At 41.5% G+C, this 22,246-nt stretch overlaps 1 protein-coding gene across 1 annotated transcript in view; it reads right to left on the bottom strand.

Moving 5' to 3' along the window:
• Positions 1-1,051: 1,051 nt before the first annotated feature.
• Positions 1,052-22,246, bottom strand: part of LOC131591762 (laminin subunit beta-4-like) — a 40,177-nt gene continuing 18,982 nt past the window's right edge. Inside the window, exons 19-34 of the mRNA XM_058862799.1 lie at positions 20,907-21,050; positions 20,460-20,691; positions 18,702-18,859; positions 16,898-17,122; positions 15,567-15,787; positions 14,298-14,394; positions 13,601-13,976; positions 13,076-13,236; positions 9,721-9,926; positions 8,572-8,775; positions 6,885-7,029; positions 4,885-5,089; positions 4,136-4,274; positions 3,724-3,900; positions 2,559-2,712; positions 1,052-1,191 (exon numbers count right to left, since the gene is read on the bottom strand). Coding sequence (XP_058718782.1) covers positions 1,052-1,191; positions 2,559-2,712; positions 3,724-3,900; positions 4,136-4,274; positions 4,885-5,089; positions 6,885-7,029; positions 8,572-8,775; positions 9,721-9,926; positions 13,076-13,236; positions 13,601-13,976; positions 14,298-14,394; positions 15,567-15,787; positions 16,898-17,122; positions 18,702-18,859; positions 20,460-20,691; positions 20,907-21,050 — 2,984 coding nt within the window. The remainder of the gene's footprint in view (positions 1,192-2,558; positions 2,713-3,723; positions 3,901-4,135; positions 4,275-4,884; positions 5,090-6,884; positions 7,030-8,571; positions 8,776-9,720; positions 9,927-13,075; positions 13,237-13,600; positions 13,977-14,297; positions 14,395-15,566; positions 15,788-16,897; positions 17,123-18,701; positions 18,860-20,459; positions 20,692-20,906; positions 21,051-22,246) is intronic.

Below are 22,246 nucleotides of genomic sequence, written 5' to 3'. Positions count from 1 at the left end.
GTCTTTTTAAGACTCTAGCACGTCTATGACGTTTGCTTAACTGCAGATTCCTTCTTTATTTATATATTAAAAAAAAAAAAAAAAAAAAAAAAAAAGGAAGAAATACAGCCTAAAATTTAAGCTAATTCATGCACTCTTGATGGCTAAAAGAAATTGCTGAGAGAATCCTGACTCCTGTGAAGTGCTGGATTAGTAGAAGAAGAGAAACCGGCTTTCAACATTTCTGGCCCTTTAGATTCACTGCTTAAACCTAAGAGGTGGAGTTCTCCAGTTGTTGGTTATACTAATGAAAAATGTCTGAAACCCCTTACAAGCATAAGAAAAATGGGCACGGCGGGAGTCCATTGCCAGAGAAAAGATTTCTAAGTTGCTTTCAGCGTTCAGCATCTGAGCACCGCCATCCAGTGGGCACTGGGGAATCAGCTCTGTCGCCCAGCGCTAATGGCCCGGAGCCGCCGCCCGGAGCCCGTCGCGTTTCCAGGGAACACAGCGGGACCCTCACATCGTCAGGGCTCCTGGTGAGGGAACCCTGCAATGTCTCAGTGAAGAGATGGGGTTGGAGCAGTGACAATGCCTGGGGATGCTGCGGGCTGTCAGCAGGGGTGGCTGCAGGAGCCCGCAGGGTTTCATCTGTACTGCCCCATCGGAGTCTGGGCAGCCCCGTGCAGGGTCATGGCACAACCACGTTTTTTGGGGTTTGGCAGAAGACATAGGGTGTTGGGAGTCTGTCTTTGCTCTCTGAGCAATCTTCTTTTGCATTTCTGATATACTCCCCCACCACAAGAAGCCCTAGACTGTGCACAGGAGTATAGTGCAGAGCTCCCTCAAAGACTACATCTGATTACTAAATCAGATGGTTTATTACAAGGTATTTCCTATTTCCATATAAACTCAAAAGGACAAAAGAAGAAAATGAAAAAAAATTAAAATTACATTATTCACGAGGCCACTCCAGATGTATTTCCAGAGGACAGTGGCCTGTGCCAGGATGCTCAGGATGTGGTAATCATGGTGATTTCAGCTTCATTTTACCTGATGGTCTGTTCAAACCCTAACTCTTGCATGTTGCATACTTGCTTTCCTGTTCCACAATTTCATTTTTAATGGCTATCACTTGTTCCTCTAGTTTTCTCAGTTGTTCTGCCTTATCTTGTTTGGTTTGATTCAGTTCCCGAAGCTTCTTCTCCAAATCTGGAAGAGCAGAGACATGCAATGATGCTCACATTTGTTGTGTATGTAAAATCCAGGGATTAACAGAATTCCTCTTCCCAGAAATTTCAGAAGCAATAATCCCATTTTGAATGGGGAATGTCATATATGCAACTGGAGGGAAAAGTCTGTCTTCTGGATAGCAAGAGGAGCATGGCAAGAAGAAATTAATTTCTCAGCATGTGCTTTTGTGCATCAGCTAAGATGGGGCAGGACATGGAGCTCTTAAAGGACTTGGTTTAAATGGAAACACTCAGAGGAACAGTGTGTCCCCTGAGGAGTGTAAAGCCTAGACAATTTGGGTGTGATGGGCTTAGGTCTCCTTTACTCGTGTAACTATTTTCTGCTGGTTCCTATGAAGCTACATTAATGTAAACATACTGCTAGTGACTTAAATCCACAGGATTCACTGCATGTTTCTAATGTCCTTATCATGCAGGCATTTGGAGTGACTGGGATGATCTTAATGCCTTCCCTCAAGGTATGTGCTCAAAATATTTATTTGGATCCTGTCTGAAGAGTTTTCTATTAGGATAGAGTTTCTGCTTGGTTTTGTTGATGTTACATGGTATTTTCTGATATTGAGCCTGGCAGGATCCAAGGCCTAAGGGCTCCCTGTGGGAATGCCTAGACCTTCAGTACAAGGACAATTAGGTTCCCTGTGTTCAGGGACATGATATGTGCTCTTCCTTTTTGGTGACCCTCTAAGCCTGTGTGAGCAGTGGTGCTGGTACAGCCACAGCAGCTACAGTCACCACTGCCCATGACCCCTCTGCCTGACAGTCATGGCCTCACAGATTCAGGGCACGTCAGCTTCAGTTTCCACAAGCTGGTAATTGTACCTGGTTTGTTCTGCCATTGCTCAGAGATAATGTCCAAAGGGGAACAAGTATGGACTGACAGAAAACAGCTGCCCTACAGCTCTATCACACAAGCCCTTACTTGTATTTTCCCTTACTGGGGTGATGTGGGGAAAGACAGAGAGTAGAGGAAGGATCAGAGGTCCAAGTGCCCAAAGCAAACGCATAAATCAGGGACTCCAGCTAAATCTGCAGCCAGGTTTTATGCAGGTTTTGCACTTGCCCTGTTTTTAAACTGAAGAAAATCACTGCAAGTCCCTGTGTGGACAGTTCTTAACCTTTGCTTATACTAATGTATTTAAGTCAGAAAAAGTACATAAGCCAATACTTTCAAAATGAGTAGCATCAGGCAGGGATTTTCACCAGGTAAATTGTTTTAGACCTAATTTTAGGTGAACTTAGTGTGTTAGTGTCTGTGGACAAGGACTTCAGCCTTGAACTCATGACTATCAAAGTGCTTACCACTCACTGTAGAAGTCAGAACATTACCTGTTATTCTTTTTATCTTCTTTTCAGTCTCTTCAGCCAATTTTTCTGCTTCTTCTTTCAACTGTTTCACCTTGTCTAGTGTTACTTTTGGAGGTCCTTGGGTTTTTAGCTTTTTTTGAAGAATGTTGTACTTTCTTTTAATGTCAGTAAATTCCTGTAACAAAATGCCATTATTTAGTTCAAGAGCATCTCATAAATTAATCTGGTGTACAGAAGGAAATTTTAATACTTTTTTTTAACATCCTCTTTGAGCCAAAGTTTAGATTTCTCATTCTCTTAAATATTAAAAAATATATCCTTAATTTGTAGACATTGAAAATGCTTTGCAAAACATGACAGAAATCAATTTTAAAAAACTGCCAGTGGAGTAATCTAAAGGAGAGGGAAGGGCAAGGATATAAAGAAAATATTATTTAAGGTATTTTAAGTTTATGCTGGTTTTACTTCTGTTGATAGGGTTTTTCTGTAAATTTCATTTTGCTCTAAGGCTTAATTAAAATTTAATGAATTATCTGTAGCAACATTGGGGTTTTTACATTTTCAATTGCAGTAATATTTACTGGCTAATCTGCTCCCTGCTGATCTAGGTTGCTGTTGTGGCTGTAGTTTAGATTTTGCCTATGGTTCTTGTAATTTGGAAATATGGCCATGTTCCAAGCTTGTGCTGTGGGTACTTGGTTCTTGCCATTTTAGCAAATTTCTAGCTGTATATTCCAAAAAAACTGAACTACTGGAAAGTATCAAGCCAACCAAAAACTCCAAGTAACTTCCAAAGCAATTTTCTCTGAAGGAGAACAGCAAAGGATGAATTGTCAGGCTGCTTCCATCACTCATGTATTTTAATATCTGGTTTTGTGATTTGTTCTGTTGTGTTTATTGGTGCTCATGGTGACTGGCCATGGACAATATCTTATACACAGTGCAAGAAAAAATGCTGTGAAGTATCCAGAGAAATGTGTATGTTTTCTTTCATTCAAGCAAACAGAAGTGTATGCCAGAAACCTTAAAATAAAACACAAATTCTTCTTAACCTGTGGCATTTTACATGAGTGGCATAAGAAAAAATGTTAATTTTTGATGACAGCAAGGCAATGCTTCTGAAGCAAAAGTACTAATAATCATGGAGGAGGTTTTTTTCCCCTTAATATGTGACAGAAGGACTTACATTATCAATACTCTGGGCTCGCTTGTGAGCTGCTTCTGCCTCTGCTCTTGCCTTTTTAGCTTGATCCTTGTTCATCAGCATTTTTGCCTGCCATGTGGCACTTTCATCTTCCATCTCAGTCTGTTTGGCTGACAAGTCATTTAGTTTATTGTTTGTCTGGTTCACTTGGTTCTCAGCCTAAAACAGAGCAATTGAAGGCTGTGATTCCTTATGCAATGTCTATCCAGCTTGCGGAATGTGGTAATGAGGGACTGTCAGTGGATTAAGAGACCCTTAAGCAGTATCAAATTGGTGTCATATCTGTGCAGCATTCTGGTTTTATTTCTTTAAGTTCATATTAAGGAAACTTCAGAATGAAGTGTCTTTTTCTAATAAATATAGCAAATAAATTAAAATATTTGCAGCAAGATACCTGAGAGATTTGTGTTCTGATGACTCGTATCTCTTCATTTAACTTCATGATGGTGTTTTTGGAGTGCCCTTGGGACTTCACAACATTTTTAAATTTATTATTAATTTCTTCCACTGGCGTAAGAGCTTTAGCTGCTTTGCTAAAATGGAAAAAAGGAAGTGTGTGTCATATCATGGTGCAGTGAGCAAAACAAGAACATGTTTGAAATGTACCCATGATGTCATGCAGGAATGTTTCCTCAAGTCCAAAAACAACCATTAAAATTGTGGTAAATTGGTAAAGCAAAACCTCAGAAAAGGACTTTGTTGGGGAGCACCTGAGTTGCTGTACTCAGGGTGAAGTTCGATGCCTCTGGCTGCCTGGTGGTGCACTGCTAGTAGGGAAGACTTATAGATGAACATGTATGTTCTCTTGTTGGGTCTTTCTCACCCTTATTCAAACCACCCGGTAAGCCATATGTAATGCTCCACCAGCTCCAAGGTGGAATTAAATAGCTGTTTTGGCCTCTCTGACTCAGCAGGAAGAGGAGCCAGAGCTGTCAGGAGCTGCTTCCTTTCAGCATGCTGGCTCCTGCAGCACAAGCAGCTATGGCTCCTTCCTGCTGGAGAGGCCCTGTGGAAAATGCAAATCTCCATCTGAGCTCTCCTTCCAGTGTTACTGGGATACTGCCAGGGGTATGGAGCAGTCCTCCTGTGCACAGTGGTACCCCAGCTGGAGCTGCCACACCAGTATGAGAATACTCTACTTACTCAGCTTCTTGTGCCTCCACCAGCAGCGTCTGAGCATCCTCCCTGTTTATGTTTCTCTTATTATTCAGTTTGTACTTCTCACAGTGGTTCATAATGCTTTGGAGTTTGCCAAGCATGCGTGTGAGCTCTTGAGGAGTCAGGGGAAGGTTTATTTGTAGAACATAATTTGCCACTTTCTCAATGTCTTCTGGAGGTGCACTCTCATCTGCAACAGAAATGGAGCTGTGAGTATCCTGAAGTAGCTCCTTCCTCCCAGGAGATGGTCATTATGGCTGCCTACCCTTTGAGTTACGTGGGAGAGTAAAGCTGACAGGCACAGCCAGGGGGTAAGAGAATTATCCCCAAAATTTTGTAATTTAATATTATGCTTCCAGGTACTGCTGTTAGTGTTGTCAGAACTGGCTGAAATGAGGATTTGAACCCACTTTGAACTAAGTTATTAAAATTCTGATGTAGGACAGAGGCCATGGAGGGTTTTAAATCAGTGCCCAGCACAGCTAGATGTGTCAGAGCCCATTTCTCCCTTGGCCCATAGATCAAAGAGGTGCTGGTGAGGCTGGGGTGTGAATGGAGATTTCCAAGCTGGCCAGTGGATGTAATCCCTTCCCTGGAGTTGCCACAATATTGAGAAAGTGGTTCCTTTGCTGGTTAATGAGAAAGGCTAAGCTGCAGAGGGAACTTGGGTCAGACTTGCATAGAATTAGAATTTACAACAGAAAAAAACATATTTTGACAATTCCCATTACAAATGAGCTTGTCCTAGCTCTTTGCTAAGAGGCAGAGGCATGCACAGTTGAATAGTCAATGCCTTGAGAAGTCACATCATCAGTTTTGTTTTCTGCTCACTTCCGTTTATAGACAAGACCTTGTGTGATAAAGCAGTTGCAATATATTAAATGGTTGTGTTAATCTCCAGAGTAATTTAATTCAGCAAGATTTAAATAGAAGATATTTAGTGTGCAAACAGTAGTGCATTCCTGAGAGTTATTTTCTGTAGCCATATATTCATCCAAAATCACCATTCACATCAATGTTGACTACAGCAGATTTAATGTAACCGTAGGCTTTTCAGCTGTTCCTGTTCTTAAACTTCAATTAACAAAGCAAAGATTTAAAAAAATTCTTTTATAATTGTTAATGAATGCTGAATGTCTACTAAGAAACAAAGAAAGAGTGAAAGATAGAATTTTCAGTGCTATCAATAAAAATTTGAGACTCTTAAGAAACGAAATGGACCTAAATCTTTCAATTCAATAAAATAATGTAATTTTTTTCTGAAAAAAATAAGTCTTCTGTCTTCTGCCCTTGCTCCCATTTGGATGTAGAGGTATGAATGCCAAAAGACTGCAACCCATAGAAATTTATGAGATCAGCTGCACTGAAGAGATTAAAGAAAATCCTACCACATTTGAACCCTTTGATGTGCATATGGTTAAAAACTTTAGGATCTGTTTCCTACAGCATTTTTCTGCAGTCCCAAGAGTGGAAAATTTTTAGGGTATATACAGTTGTTTTGTTATTTTTTTTATGAGAGCAGTGAAGTTCTACCAGAATCCTTTCATTCTTTGAGTTACAGCTTTATGGAGACGATGGAGTGGGATGTGTCCTAATTCCCACGCTCCCTACCGAGAGCCTCTATTTATGGGCCTGGAGGAAGGGGGTAGAATAACAATTTGAGGATGCATTGGATGTGCCTGGCCATTATATATTGTGTGAAATTATCTTAGTAGTCCTTTACTCAGATAAATCAAGAACAGCAGGAGTTACTTCAAATTAAACACAGTAATAAAAGATGATAATCAGAATGTAACCAATATATTGTAAAATTGATACAAAGTACTGTCACCTGGGAGAAAGAAGCACTAGATAAAGTTTACACAGCTCAAGAGGTAGATAAGAAATCTCATACATATACAGCTAGATCATCTGTCTGTCTATCATGCTGCATTATATTGGAATATATTTATGAAAAATTAGTCAAAAGAACAGCACTTATTTACCTAACAAGAAGTCTTTCACTTTTCGGATGAACTCCTTAGTGATCTCACCATCAGCTTCGATTTGACTCATAGCCATCTCCAGCTGCCCATTAAGTTGTGAGCCTTTCAGTTTGCTGTCTTCTGCCATTTTTCTAATGCTTTCAACCTGGAAATATTATTAGAAACAGCAGTGCCATTTTCTGTAGGTTATCTGTCATTGCTTTGCAAGCTGGGCTCTGACACAAAGGTAATTTTGATCCAAGCCTCAGCTGGAATCATTTGATGTGGAAAGTAGTAGGATTCCCCTTGGGGAACACCAGAAGCTGCTACATCTTGGTCTTCATCTGGCCTCAGAAAAAGCCTAATTCAAGTCTTTTTTTCTCTCTGCAACCACTGCTAAACCACAACCCCCTTCTGCTTCTAAAAAAGAGTACCGACAGTCATTGCAGTATGGCAGCTTGTCATTGATCAGATTCAAATCAAAGCAGATCTTATGAGGTTCAGATCTGATCACAGAAGATGTAATTTCATTTGTCATTTCATTTGGACTTGCTATTAAAAAAACACTTGAAGAGGACACAAGGAAGGTATAGTTCAAGGCTTGTTTTTGAAAGTTACATTTCACCACTAAATTAGTGTTCTTGATAATTTAAGTGAGAACTTCAGATTAATTATTAAATTCCAACCGTATTTTACTTCGGTAGGGGATTTGCCTTCAAGAGTGGCCCAGGTACACCTGTGGTCTGCAGAGGGAAGAGATTTTGTCTTTCCCCATGCAACGAGAAAAATGCTGATGTTTTTATTTCTGACACGTCTCAGAATAGTTCACTCATATTATCACAGAAGTGCCTGAGGTTTGTGCGCACCAAAGGCGATGTCCCAGCAGCCTGGCTGGCGCTCCCTGGCTCGGCAGATGCCTTTGGCTGCTGCCTCTCTGTGTCCTGGGGCCCCAGGGCGGTGCCCCAATTTCCCTGCTGGCTGGGATGCAGTATCATGTGCATTTTAAAAAGAGGAAATGGATGCCCAGGCATCCTGCAGCGACAGAACAAAGCCACAGCAGAATGTAATTTCTGCTGGAAAATGTGCTTTGCCTATAACTGTAACAGGCATCTCTGAATGTTAATAAGAACAAACTTCTTACTGGTGCTTTGGGATTTGTCTGGTTTGTTTCTTTGGCCACACTTTGCTTGAATTATTTTTCACTGTAACTGTGCAGTATAGTCAACTAATTGATGCCCTCCTAAACATTCCTGGGGGAAGAAAAGCTTAATCTTGAAATTATTTTCAAAAGTAATTTATTGGCAACCATAAGAGTAGTATGAAGTTGTATAAATAGATCTGAATGCCATGCACAGCAGTAATCCCACTGCAATAAGCATGTCAGGCTACTGACAAATGGTGCCATTTAAATCCTTCCCAGTAAAAATATAGACAATACTAGCCTGACTCCACTGACTCCCATAGACACAGGGCACCATGACTTTTGAAATCTTAGCAGCTGTGAGGAAGAAGATCTAGATAAAGCCAATCTTTTGGTGGGGCTCGCACCTGGTATTGAATCATGGTAGATCTATGATGTTGGGACAGACTCCATCACTATGTCACTGCTCTTTGTCCAAAGAGCAGGTGAGATTTTGTAGATTTGTAACCTCCTAAATCTCATCCTCCATCCATTTTACTGAACAAATGTAGATTTGATATACAGCACCTGATTCTCAGGTTCCTGTAGCTGAGTAGTCAAGTTATTTAGCAACACAGCAGTCTCCTCAGCTTTCCTGAAGGCCTCAGAGGAGAGAGGAAGAGCTCCAGTGCAGTCTGGGCCTCCACACTGCCTTAGTCCATGACTGTCCTGGCACAAAGCTCCCCCACAGGCTGCTGTGGCACATGGCTGGTCTCCTGGAACACCACAGATCTGCAATAATGAAGATGCTTATGTCAGGACTCCTCTGGGGGTCTGAGATACATTCCTGAAGGAAGGAAGATGTTTGATATCATATGAACATTGAATATAGGATGGGATTTTCCCTAAAACACAGCATCTGGTCCTTTTAAAGATGGGTATCACTGCTAGTTACAGGTCCCTCTCCCCTGATTTGAAGGATGCAATGGCAGCCCATGACTCTGAGCAGCCTTGCAGGAGCCATTTGTTAGGCTCCATGTGTTGCACGAAGACCCTTGCTTCACTCTTCTTGGGAAAAAGGGCTGAAACTGTTCCCTAATTATATCCAGACCAAGGGTCAATGTCTTCTAAAGGATCCAGGTAACCTCTAACAGAGCAGAACAAGGTGCCACGTCTAGACCTCCATATATTTTGACACAGATATGGAACCTAAAGTCTTAGGTGGATGACCTCTTCCAGATTTGTCATGAGTTACTACTATGTGGTATTTACTGCTGCCCTGCAGAACAGAAATCCCCTTCTTTCCCAGAGGTGACACAAAGGATATGTGAGCACTCCCTATCCACTCCAGGACAAAGTCACTCTGCTTAGGTTAACTTACTCACGGAGGAGGTTTGCATTAATCTTTCTGAAATTACCCTGATATCCTCTTGAGACTAGAGAGTGCTTGAACAGTTCCTTGTGCTGGGAACAATGGCTTCCAAAAGGTTGAAAATAACTACAGCTGAGAAGTGCAGCTGTTTTTAATGGGATTGCATGGCTGTGGCAAGAAAGTGACATTTTCCAGACTTAAAAAATGCATGTAAGCACCCTTTTAAAATAAAATCTACTACAACATAAAAAAAAGCATTTTTTGGGGGAGGGGGGGGTGGGGGTGGGGGGGGGTGGTGTTGGATTGGTTTTTTTGCTGTTTTTTTCAAACAACATGGATTTTCATTCAAAATCCACAGAGCCTACCTTTTCATTCAAGTTTTGGATGCCAGGGCTTTTGATCATTCTGAGTTGTTGCAGCACACTGCTTGCATTTAAGACCCGATGGTCCAACATAGCGAGTGCATAGTTCCTGGTCTTCTCTGAGTGTCTTACAACAGGGGTTGTCCCCCTGGTCTTCTGTTCTGCCAGCAATGATACTTCAGAGTGTTTTCTAATGTTGCTGATGGCCTCTGCACCAACAGAAATAGGGTTTAGTACCAACTGCAATTGGTTGCATTCAGTTTGTGCATCTACTTGAATTCTGGACAATTGCCAAGTGACAAGTAATTTACTGGTGTTTGATTTGGAGCAGTGGGAAAGAACAGGAACTATCATTTCCTCAGCCAAGCTTTTGAATCCTTTACTTATTCAGTTGCCAAATAGAAATAGTTATTGATGCTCATAAAACCTGCTAAACTAGATGAAACTATGGTGGGTCCTAAGTCATCCACAGAATGCTAAGGTGTATGAGAAGGCAACAGAATAGCCAAAAGTGTGAAGGAGATCCCATTATTGACACTACCTGTTACTGATCTGCATTCATCAGTCGCTTATGCATTGCTGCCATTCATGATTGGATAGAAGCTCCTGACTTTTATTATGTTTTAGGCAGAAAAACTGTTTCTGCCAGTTGTCATTAAATGATCAGCTCCCTGATTGTGAGTCAGGAAAGCGTCTGTTCTTTCTGTTCAGCATAGCACCCAAGAATTAAGTGTTCTGCTAGATTGAGACCAAAATTTACAGTACAAGTGGGAACATATGAGGCATTTTTTGTCTCTAGAAAATCCACTTTCAGGACTGATGAATTAAAAAAAAAGCATTTCCACCATGGGCTTATAAGCCAGGCAAAAAATGCTTTCCAGCAAGAATCTTCTTTGGTTAGTGACAGCTTTTCCTTAAGTAGGCTCAAAAGGGTTGGAGAATATTACATTTTTTGCAGATTAGTAGTCTGAGAAAAGGATTCAGGCCCTTTGCAACACACATAATTTAAAGCTGTTACTGCTGCTGTCAAGGTTTCCCAGAGAGCCTAGATTTGTCCCCACATTCCTAGGCAGAAATATGCCCAGAGCCAGAATTGATGTGTCAGCAGTGAAAAAGCATTAGAGGTCTCTGATTGACATCTCTCTTTGTGCTGGTAACTGACTCAGTTACTAGTTGAAGACAAGACACTCAAATCCTGTGTGCTTTGGTTCAGGCTCTAAAGCCCTTGGCTGTACTTTGACTGAAGCTGAATAATGTTCAGTTAGCATGTGGAATCAGGGATATTTATTTATCTTGTAATTCTTGGAAACAATATACAGTTTAAAGTTAGCCCTTAGTTCAAAATACCTGGCAAGAGACTGCTGTAACTCCTCATCTATGCCAGACACTTCTTTCTGTGCAACAATTCCATTGCAGAAATATTTCACAGTGGTTCAGCTCTCCATTAAGTGGCCTTAATGCATTTTCCACGTTTGGTTTTTGATGGAGCTATAGAGATTCCAAGTTCCTCTACATTAAACACAGTGTCTTAGCCCAGGGATGATTTACAGCAGCCTAGGAAGCTTCTCTCACTGCATTGCTGTACTTGGCTGCAAAGCCAGGGCCAATGCGAGAAAGCCATAATTTAATGAGATCTCATAGACTGCAGAGTTCTTTAAAGGACACTTGTGTCTTTTTTTTTCCAATGGTTTTAATTTATCATTAGATATTGATGTTTCCAGGTCATGTATGCCTGTGAGGAGGGCATACAACTCCTGATCCTTTGCAGAGACATAGGCAGGAGCTCATTCTGTGTGTGTGTCTAGAGCACAAGTGCCAGATGTGGTGTATGTAGCCATATCCTGCTCTACCCCAGCAAAAAGACAGAGACATATATAGGATATGCTGCTGTTCCAAAATGAAGATGGAGTGAGGAGCCAGTCTCTCTCCTGGGTATCAGAAAAGCTGATTATCTTGAAGTAAGTGTTATTTTTGTGCTTGGTAGCAGAACCCATAAATATTTGTGGCCTTGATAGGAAATGTATCTTCAATTCAAGGTCTTTCCCTCCCCACACTCCCGTGTGCTTTTTATAGGCTGTTTATCTATCCAGAGGCCAAAAGATGAAGTGGGTTTGGAATGTGACCAAAGAGCACCATGGCTGTTTCAGCTCTGCATCCACTGACCTCCCTGGGATTTATTGTTTCTTTGCCTTTCTGCCTTTCTCAGTCTGTGCAAGGCTCAGTTGAACTGAGAAGCAGAGCCTGGGAGAGCTGTGCTGGCTGCTTGCAGAGGGACCTGAGACAAGGAGCTGCCCCAGGGGGCTGCCAAGTACAACATGGCAAGGGAGCCCTAAATCTTAGTAAATCTCTCTTTTCCCCTCTTCCATTCCCTCCACTTTGCATTTTGTTGACTTTTCCTTTTTTTTTTTTTTTTTATATTTTGTTTTGGTTTGGTTTTTTGGGGTTTTTTTTGTTTGTTTTTTGTTTATTTGTTTTTGGTTTTGTTTTTGTTTTTTTAAACCCACAAAACCTGCCTGGGCCAAGATTTTCTTGCCTGAATGAAACACAGAGGAACTGTAAGTGGGAGCAATATTGCTTGTACCTTGTGTCTTCTGTGGTGAGCACCCTGTCTCCTGGGGGTTTGTATCTTGGCAGCCATGTCTGTGGAGAGGATTCTGCTGACTATCCCCTGCCATTGTGGGTGGTCTAGCATCTGTCCAAGATCCCTGCCTGATATATCCCCATTTTTCTCCAGAAATTAGTGTGGGACATCATCATTACATCTATTAGCAGCTGATGGAGACTGCACTTAGCTCAAGCACAGAGGGTGTAATTATTTCAAAAATGCCAAGGAGCTCAGTTCTGCTTTCTCATATTTGATGATCGAGAGCTACTTCTGTCCCACATAAAGTCATCTTCATAAAGTCATCTTCCCATGGGAACACTAAGAAGCTGCACTATGACACTATGGTTTAACTAAATAAACCATTCCTGTACAACATTCTTTAAGTACCCCTATGAGCAAGAGGAGTCAAACATGGTGGGGGAATCCTTTGCTGTTCTATTGCATGTGAGTCTGTACTGTGAAACAGGGTTTCTTTTGTATCCTGATGTAAGCATTTGGGTTTAGTTTATGAGACATCTGACTGATGTGACCCTGACACATGCATCTGAAATTTGGGATGCTAGAAGTCACAGAATTTTAAGATAAAAGAGAATTTGGAAAGTCAATATAAAATGTTGTTAGTGTCAACAATTTTGTGCTACCATAGGAACATAAAATCTAAGGATCTTTGAAATGTTGTATGGTTTAACGATGAGAAAGAATTCCAAAATTTCAGGGAAAATGTCCACCCATTTTATTTCATTGCTGGCTTACCTTTTAAGTTCAAGTACTGAAAACTTTGATGCAGATGTATTTTCTCTTGTAGAAATTCAAAAACTAGATTAGCTTCTTCTCCAATATCTTCTATGCCCTTGTTAAGGTCAGGAAACTCAAAGGGAAAACTGTGAAGGGGATCCATCTGTGCAACTTTTTGTCTGAAGGGGAAAAGACGGTTATGCATAAGTCAGACCAAATTGTTCTTAAACTAGAACTGAGTTACACAATATTTTAGAGGGCAAGAGATACATTTATAAATATGCAGAAACATTTAATTTTATGGCTTATTTAGAAAGCCCTCAGTATGAACTAAAAAATTTCTGCATTTAAGTATATGTCTGTATGGGTTAGGCTTATATTAAGGATTATTTTGGTCTCAGATCTATTGAAAACAGTGATTTAGTAGACCAGCATCTGTATGCTGATCAGAAGTAGGACTTGATATGTGGACTTGGCTGGTGGAGTCTGGGGAAAGACAGTTTCTCAGCTAAGGGATTTTTTCAGGAGCAACCTAGCCCTTACTGAAGGTAGCTCTGAAAATCCCTGATGCCTGAGAGGGCCTCAAGTGAAAGGACAGGATGTCTCAAAATGCGTTCAGTTTCAGAAATGGCATCTTCAAAGGCTTTGAAGCGCATATCACAGCTGGGCATTCGTCCTCCTTTATCTTCCAGCTTTGCTGCAAACCTCATTAACCCCTGCACAGTCAGAGCAAGAGCAGCAATTTCAGTGTCCCACTGATCAAAACAGAGATGACACTGATGGCAGGATGGAAAGTCCTTCTCAAAGCCGCGGCCGCACTGGTCGCAGAGCCGGCCAGTGACACCAGCACGACAGTTACACATGCCAGTGGCTTTGTCACATGTGGGCTGGCGGGTCCCCTCCAGGTTACACTCACATGCTGCAAGAAAGGAACAGCAGGTTACATCCAGTTGTTCCTTTTCTGTAGGATTAATGCATTTCAAGATATTAAAAGAAAACCAGTGTTTGAGTTAGAGCAAGGTGGACTGCACAGTAGTGGCTCTTCTTCATCTCTGACTTCCATCATAACCATTGAAACAACAATATAGATAAATAATATAAACACTTGTCCATCTCCTACACACAAACATATGAAAGGCTGTTTCTCTACATGCATGCCTTGTCTTCCCTGTGAATATAAAAGGTAAGCATTTATGTCAAGGCAGTTTCTAATCCAGTTGTCCCATTTAATAATACTTACAAACACAGTACATCTGGGGATTGCCAAAGTAGTTTTCCTCACATTCATTGCAGCATCTTCCACTGTAACCTGGCTTACATGGACACTGGCCTGTAAGCTGTAAAGACAGGTTTGAGTAACCTCCAGCAGAGCCATAGGGCTGGATAGACATTATTTCAGCTGTACAAGGACTGTGGCAGCACTGCTCGCCCACAGTCTTTGAACACTATGGTTTACACAGTATTGGCCCAACTTTCCTGTCTTCTTCCTGAAGGTCCTGAAAACAAAATGCACTCTGAGAAATGGTTTTGCTTTACTTTACTGATGTCAGGGATTTTGTACAATCCAGTCTACTGATGCTGATTGAGAACTCATCCTCTGACTATGATCTGATTCTTTTCCTTTGCAAAACAGACTTATTTTTTATTTTTGCTGGATCTAAGTACTCATCTTAACATTTCAGCTTTAAACTACATGATATATCAATTTCAGCTGAAAATCTTGAGGGTATATTATGCACATTGCCTTAGAATGATTATTCTGTAAATCAGCTATTAAATTAAACTCCAGGGAATTACAACTTCGATAACTGCTAGTAGTTCTTTGAGGTCAAGAACTAAATTTGCTATGAAAAATTATAAATCTACTGGAACAAACTGGAACAAACAGAGAGCATATTGAAAGAAAAATGTGCAAACGCATCAGCAAGACTTTAGGTTAAGCTCCTGGTGCTCTGAAGTCAATGGTAAAATTGCTATTGACTCCATGGGACCACAATTTCACCTCTCTAGTCTGAAACACTGTTTAATTTTTTCTACATTTTAGCCCTAAAATGTGCACAGCAATTAAATATGAGAAAAGGTACTCTAGCAGTATGATACATGAGGCATGATTAATGTAATGGCCACGGCTGCTACTTTTTGAAAATAAACATATAAAGCTTAATACTCATAAGACTCTTGGGTCCAAGTTTGAATTTCCTTCTTCCATATATGCGTATTTATGAGGCATTTTTTTCCTGTGACATTTTTTTATGAAGTATTTCTAAGATCCACTTGACAAAGAAGCAACATGCATGAGAAATTGTTGCAAGCTGCAAAGCCACATTATCAGAACAACACTTTGGATTTAATTACTCACAGTGTGATTGCACCAACTACAGACTTCCAAAGAATTTTTTGTTTTCAGGGAACATGACAAAAAACCCGTCCTCATTTATAAGAGGATCGACACTTTTCCGTGTCAAAACACCAGCACCCTGATTTCTGGAAAGCAGAGTAATTTTCTTGCCTGGTTGCACTGGTTGCTTTGGGAGTTTTTTGGATCACAGTCACAGGTCTGACATCCTTTTCCACTAGCCAGGTCCCAGTAGCCAGAGACACACTGGTCACATGTGGCACCCAGCACATTGGGCAGGCAAGGACAAGCTCCTGTGGCTGGGTCACACAGGCAGGCTGCGTCCCCTCCCGGACACATGGCAGGGCGAACACCTGCCAGATTGCATGTGCAGCCTGGAAAAAGAAGGACAATTACTACAGCAGACAGTAATACAGACAGCTGATGGACAATCAGAACTGGATATAAAGCCCACGCTGTAGCATTACTTTTAGTGACCTTGAACGTGTTTAATCTCATACACATTACCTGTCTTTCTGTAATAATTTATATATGGCTTTGAGAAAACTTACTGTGAATGTTCAGCACTTTTAATACAGGCACAAAAAATGAGGGCTCAGTGAATTTTGAATCTTATTAGAATGCAATGTTAAATATGTTGGGTAAGGATAAGTTGATTTACAGTAGGCATTATCTAGCATGGGAATCCCCAGTAAGTCAAGTAAGATAAGAAGCCTTCCTTGTGAGGAGCCAAAAGTTTTTGCTTAACGATTTCTAACATTTTCCAAGAATGAATGAGGGATGGGCTTGGAACGTATTTTAGAGATTCCCAGAAAAACAGTTTCTTGACTATATTTGTAATCATCTTGGCCATAAAAATTAAATCCTCAATCAGGCACATCTGTGAAAACGAGTATAGAGAAAAATTGGGAAGAAGCTTGTGCCTTGCTTTTCCCTACACTACCACTCTTCTTTTCAAAGTGCTCAGTTACTGACATGTCCTCATAGAATCCATTAAATTGCCTGAACACTCTTACTCTAGCCACTTAATGAAAACAACTGCTAAGGCAGGAAGTTCAGCAAGAGATCATCTGGTTAACTGAGCTCTAACTGGGTTTAGTTGGCATCAGCCAGAAACATGGATAAACAATTATCAGTGATTCCTTTACTTTTGATTACTTCCTGAATAAGCTGAATGCACATTTATTTTTCTAACAGAGAGTACTGTTTTCATTTCATAAATTAGTATTTCCTAGGAGTGATATTCACTGTGAGATTTAGTGAGACTTGGATGACAAAGAATTTAATAGATGCCATGTTATCACCATTTGTATCACCGATATATTTATATTTAGCAAATAGAGAAATAGATTTGTGATTCTTATATTTTGCTCTGTTTCTCTGCTTTATTTTTGCCCTCCCTCCAAGATCTAGCTTTTTCCTATAGTCTATTTTTTAAAAACATTTTCTTGGTAGTAAAACAGACTTGCAGTGCTTTTACTTACTTTGACAGCTTTGATTGAGGGCTGAGCCAAAATAACCTGGCTTGCAGAACTGGCAGTTTGCTCCATGGGTGTTGTGTAAACACTTGGTGCACTCCCCGGTGACCCTGTTACAGGACTCTGGGTCTGTCAAATCAATGTTGTTATTGCAGGGACATGGCGCACAGTCAAGCCCAGGGCTGCTGGGATTTTTGTAGAACCCACTAGGACACTCGTCACATTGACTTCCTGTCAGAGCAAGGTGAAAATTTTGATGGCTGATGGTAATTCAAGTGAAACATGTAATTTCCACTAACATTATTAAAAGATTCAGACTGTCTGTTCAAACGCACATTTCCAATGGAAAATATCCACCTGTTTGAGACCATTGCCCTTTAATCCTCTGATCAGTTTAACTTATATCTTCCCCACTGAAATCTGATGGAAATACACCCTCCTCATCCCAAGCTGCTTATACCAAGGAAGCCCTTTCAGTAAGAGCAAATAGGTGCTCCATCATACAACACCTCCAAACATCTTTTTCCATCAAAGTCCATTCAATGACAGTAGTCAGGGTTAGCCATATTTGCAGGTTTTTCCTTGGCCCTTCACTCCAATAGCAGCATTGGAGGCTGGGGAATACTCAGGAGTTCAGATGAGCTCTGATGCTCTGTCTTTGATTGCTAGCATTACAACTATTTCTGCATTCTGTCTCAATGCCTGCCCTGATTAGGGTGCTACCTCTGCATTTCAGAAACCATTCTGGGAAGACTGGTGTTTCTGGAACCACATCCACTGGCTCACCCTCAGCCCAGGACTCTGTTCCTTCACTGTGCTCCTCAGGACCCAGAGCCTTTCTCAATCTCTGAGAAAGTGCAACCACTGCTACAAAGGTGACCAAGAGTCTTGCTGGAAAGGAGCAGGAGCAATAAAGTCCAAAACTTAGGAGTGCAGTGATTTGTGAGGACAGAAGTCCCCTGGGTGAGCACCAACATGAGTCATTTTGGCCCTACAGCAATTACTGGAGCAAAACCACTCTTGACTTATAAAGGAATCTTGCCTAAGTAAAGATGACAGCATTGGTTTAATTTTCAGCAGTGCTTCCCACTAAGGTTTGCTTCCATCAGAGGGGATCTTCCTAATGCCCAAGGGAAGCAAAATATCCTCAGCTTTCCTTCAGGAATTCAACCTAAGTCAACAAGATCTTAGGAAATGAGGAATCAGTTTACTGGAAAAATATCTGCATTTGAGACAGCTGAGAATAGAAACCCCATTTCTAAAGTGACCATTTGAACCATGAAGCAGTCACTTTAAGGCATAACATCAAAGAGTTTCCTCTATGTGGAGAAAGACTTTCTCTGATTAGGAAATATTATCAGCTATTTTTGGTGCCCTAATCATTCCCATTTGGGCTTCCAATGCTTCTTTTCAGAGGTAACAAGCAACTGCAGATCTCCCCACACCTCCCCACCAGATTAATGTAATGTAATGTACATTGTAATTGTAATGTAATGTAATGTAATGCCCCTGGAAAGGAGGAGATTTCCACAGAGTGACATGATGAATGACTTCACTGTATCCACATACATTAATCCCTTTTTAAAGCACTAACTGCACAATTCCCATTCTTCCTTGTCAGAACTTACCCACATAATTTCAGTAAACTTGAGTGATAAACTCTTCTTAGTAACTCTTCTTGAGTAAACTCTTCTTAGCTGTTTTATTAGCATTACCTCATCATCATTTCTGAATACATGACAGGTGGAGGATGACCTTTTTTTTCTCTTACATTAATTTAGTAGTATTGAAACCTTATTTTGCTTCATACCTGAATATCCCTCGAGACAATTGCAGACAAGCTGTGCAGACTGGGAGTCCTGGTAACAGGAATGTGCAAAATATCTATTGCTTGTAGGTGCCTCTGGGCACATGCATGGGTGGCAAGGTTCTCCATCCAGAGGATTTCCATAATAGCCATCCATGCACCTGCCAAAGCAGACAACACAAGGAGGAAAAATTGTCAGGTGTTTCATGCAGGTGATTCAATTTATAATATTTTGAAATTAGTATTCCAGATCATTGTAATGTTATCTCCATCAATTGGTAGAGATATATCAAGATTCAAAGGTGTTCTAAAATGTAAAATCAGAGCTGCATTCTCAAAATCTAAAGCAAAACCAAAAAGATGTATGTTTTCCTATCAATAAATGTTTTTTAAAGATTTTCACCTACTCTGGAACAATTTTAATCTAAATTATTATGATATGGCATGTCACACATGCTCTGCATAGGCAGCTAAAGAATCTGTAAATGTAAAGAATCTGTATATTTACCTGTTAGCACATATATTCATCTATTTCCACACACATAGAGTGGTTGGCATGACAATAAAAGGTGCTGGCACAGGACAAAAAAAAGCAATGATTCCTTAAGAGTAGTCAGAGAATACTGCATATTTTAGATGCAACATATGTATTGAGTCCTGCTCTGTCTGACATGTTCTGCAAACCTGGGGTAATGGCTCTTTCAAGGCACTGGTGGCTGGGCTGTTACTCAAACTGGTGAGGGCTTTCAGGGCTCCCTGGGGGCTCAGACACCCTGCCCACCACCACTGCCTCTGCCTCCAAACCCCCCATAGTCCTGCAGCAAAAGCAAAAGCAATGCAGAGGCTTCTGAAGCATCTTCAGTCTTTGATTTACTTTCCTATGACAAATGGGAACACAGTTCTCCAAATGTATACAGGCAAGGCTAAAAGACTTGTCTATCTAATTATCCTCCCCCTGGGGTCTGGAGATCCTGCAAAGCCACAGGGCAAAAAGTGTTTAAGTTTCACATTTTTAATCTGTTTGCCATCTACAAATAGAACAGCCAAAGACTGCATTGTCTAAAAGCACTGCCCAAAAAGCTCAACAGGTTTCATGAAGAAATCCTCTTAAAAATGAATGACAAGGTACAGTCCAGCCAAACCAAACTAAACAAACTTAATTTCAATGTCCATGTTGAACTGCAATACTGCTGCCAGTCTACAAAACAAAAAAGAGGAGCAGTGTTCTGAATGGAGCTGGAACATGTGGGAAAAGTAATTTACTGGTGATACGGAACTAATATGATCAGCAAAGAGGTCATATTTACTTAAACTCCTTAGAGGTAATTGCAGGTATTAAAATGAGTATTCAGCACAATATTAAGCCTCTTGGCTAGCCTCGTGCTGAATCTTAAATTTGGAAACTGGCAACTTGTAACCTGGTAGGAGTCAGTTTATCCCACACACAGTGCTTTGTGCATGTCTCCAAGTACATGGTGCCATGGAATCCATGTCTCAAATGCCTTCTTGCAGGTAGCCTGCTGCAATGCTGGGTGCCTGCCCTGCCTGCAATCCACCTACGTGCATTGGGAATATACATTCCCACATGCATTTGCCAAAGAAATAGATACCTGACATTCAGCAGCCAAGGCCAGTTTCATCCTGGTTTAGATACGTGTTTCCTATTAAGGTCATGGATGCATTTGTAGGCACCCAGCTACACAGGCATTTTGGAGACCACCAGTGTCTGGTGGAGCTTTGCAGCACTGCCCATCAACTGACCTTTCACAGTGGCTTCCAGCGGTAAACCCGCGGCAGTTGAGGCACTCTCCGGTCAGAGGGTCGCACAGCTCCGCATGGCCATTACAAGGGCAAGGACGGCAGTGGGGAAATCCAAAGTACCCAGCCAGGCAGCGGCTGCAGCGCTGGCCGTCCACCTCCCGGCGGCAGGAGCACTGCCCTGTCACCTGGTCACACAGTGTGCTCAGCGAGCCTTGCGGGTGGCACTCGCATGCTGGAAAACACCAAAAGCAAAGCCGCGTCCTTAAAGTGTTCCTGCCAGCCCATCTCATCGCTGACCCTGCTCAAAGGCAGCAGGGGTGGAAAATTTGTTACAGAAACGTTTTTTATATTACTTCACACAATCTGGGATTCAAAGCCCTAAAACTGGGGTATGTGTGAAGAGCCAGCTAGTGGTACTGGTAGTAGTGCTGGCTGCAAGGCACTCACCGTAGCAGCCATGGAAGCCGAAGCCATAGCTGCCTGCAGAGCAGGTGTCACAGCAGCGTCCCACAACGTTGGCTTTGCACTGACACTGGCCCCCCAGTTTACTACAGCTGGCATTCAGCGACCCTTGTGGATTGCACTTACATGCTGGTGAGGGAAAAGAAAATCAAAACAGGTTTGGTTGTCAAGGAGTTTTACTGCTCTCATCAGCTTGCAGGTTTCACACTTTAAAATAGGTAGGAAAGAGCTTGATTATTCTTCTCAGGGGTTCACTAGCCTGATGATGGCTATAGTTTAAATCTTTTGATGGTGTAGCATCAATGGTGATGGTATATCAGGCACCAGCACGAGTCTTGGTGTTGCAGTTGCCACATTCAAGTCACTGACTTCAGCATGCATTTGGGGTAGGACAGAAAGGGAGTAGAAAAGTGTAGATGCAAACAGAGACATCCTGAAGTCTAGAAAGGTTTTCTATGAATCTGCATCTAGCTAGAGCACTGGACATAACCTGCAAGCTGTATTTAGTCTGCATCTGTGTACTGTTTGTTTTCTTCTGGACACCTTGGACTAACTTGTTAAGTGAAGATGCTCTGCTAACCCACAGGGAATGTTGGCCCAGGATGCTCTGGAAAGCACTAGAAAACCAAAGTGCCACATTTCATCAGGAGAATCTTGTCACTTTAGGAATCAGGCCAATGGGGAGTTAGCACAGCCCAAGCCCAAATGAGGGGTTCACTGTGCACAGCTTGTGACCTCTTCACCTGATTTAAGTGTGAGACACTAATCCTTCTAAAACTCGCCCAATCCAAGCAGATGCTATCACTTTGGAGGCATTGCTGCTAGGCTCCCTGAAAGAAGCTGGCACCGAAGCTGTCCAGAAAGGTCCCTCCCATTACTGGAAGTGCAGAGGAGTTCCATTTCTCCTGGCCAAATACCTGGGAAATTCCCTGAGCTACTGAGCCCAGCTAACCTTTCCATGGCGGGTCCAGGAGGCTGCCTAGGAATTTCAAATCCCACCTGCCTTCTTGCTGGAGTATCATCAAGGTTTTCTTGGTGAATCTCTTCCAGTACACCAAGTTATATACCAACATGTTTGGAATCTTACCAAGGTGTTCAGCTGACCTACAGCTTCTACACTAAGGGCTTAGAAAACTTCTCTGCCTTTTTGAAGTAAAGTAGGAATATGCCTTGGTGATATGGTAAAGGCATCTCATTTAAATGCTTTTCAGAAGGCACAAAATCACTGCTGTGGTCCCTGTAATGCTGCTCCAAGAAGCCTATTAGGAGTGATGAACTCTGAGATTTGTGCCACCTGTGTTTGCAGCACATACAGGGTTCAGCTG

The sequence above is a fragment of the Poecile atricapillus genome, chromosome W (assembly GCF_030490865.1).
Source record: "Poecile atricapillus isolate bPoeAtr1 chromosome W, bPoeAtr1.hap1, whole genome shotgun sequence".
Taxonomy (NCBI): Eukaryota; Metazoa; Chordata; class Aves; order Passeriformes; family Paridae; genus Poecile; species Poecile atricapillus.
This window is presented reverse-complemented; position numbering and strand designations above follow the sequence as displayed.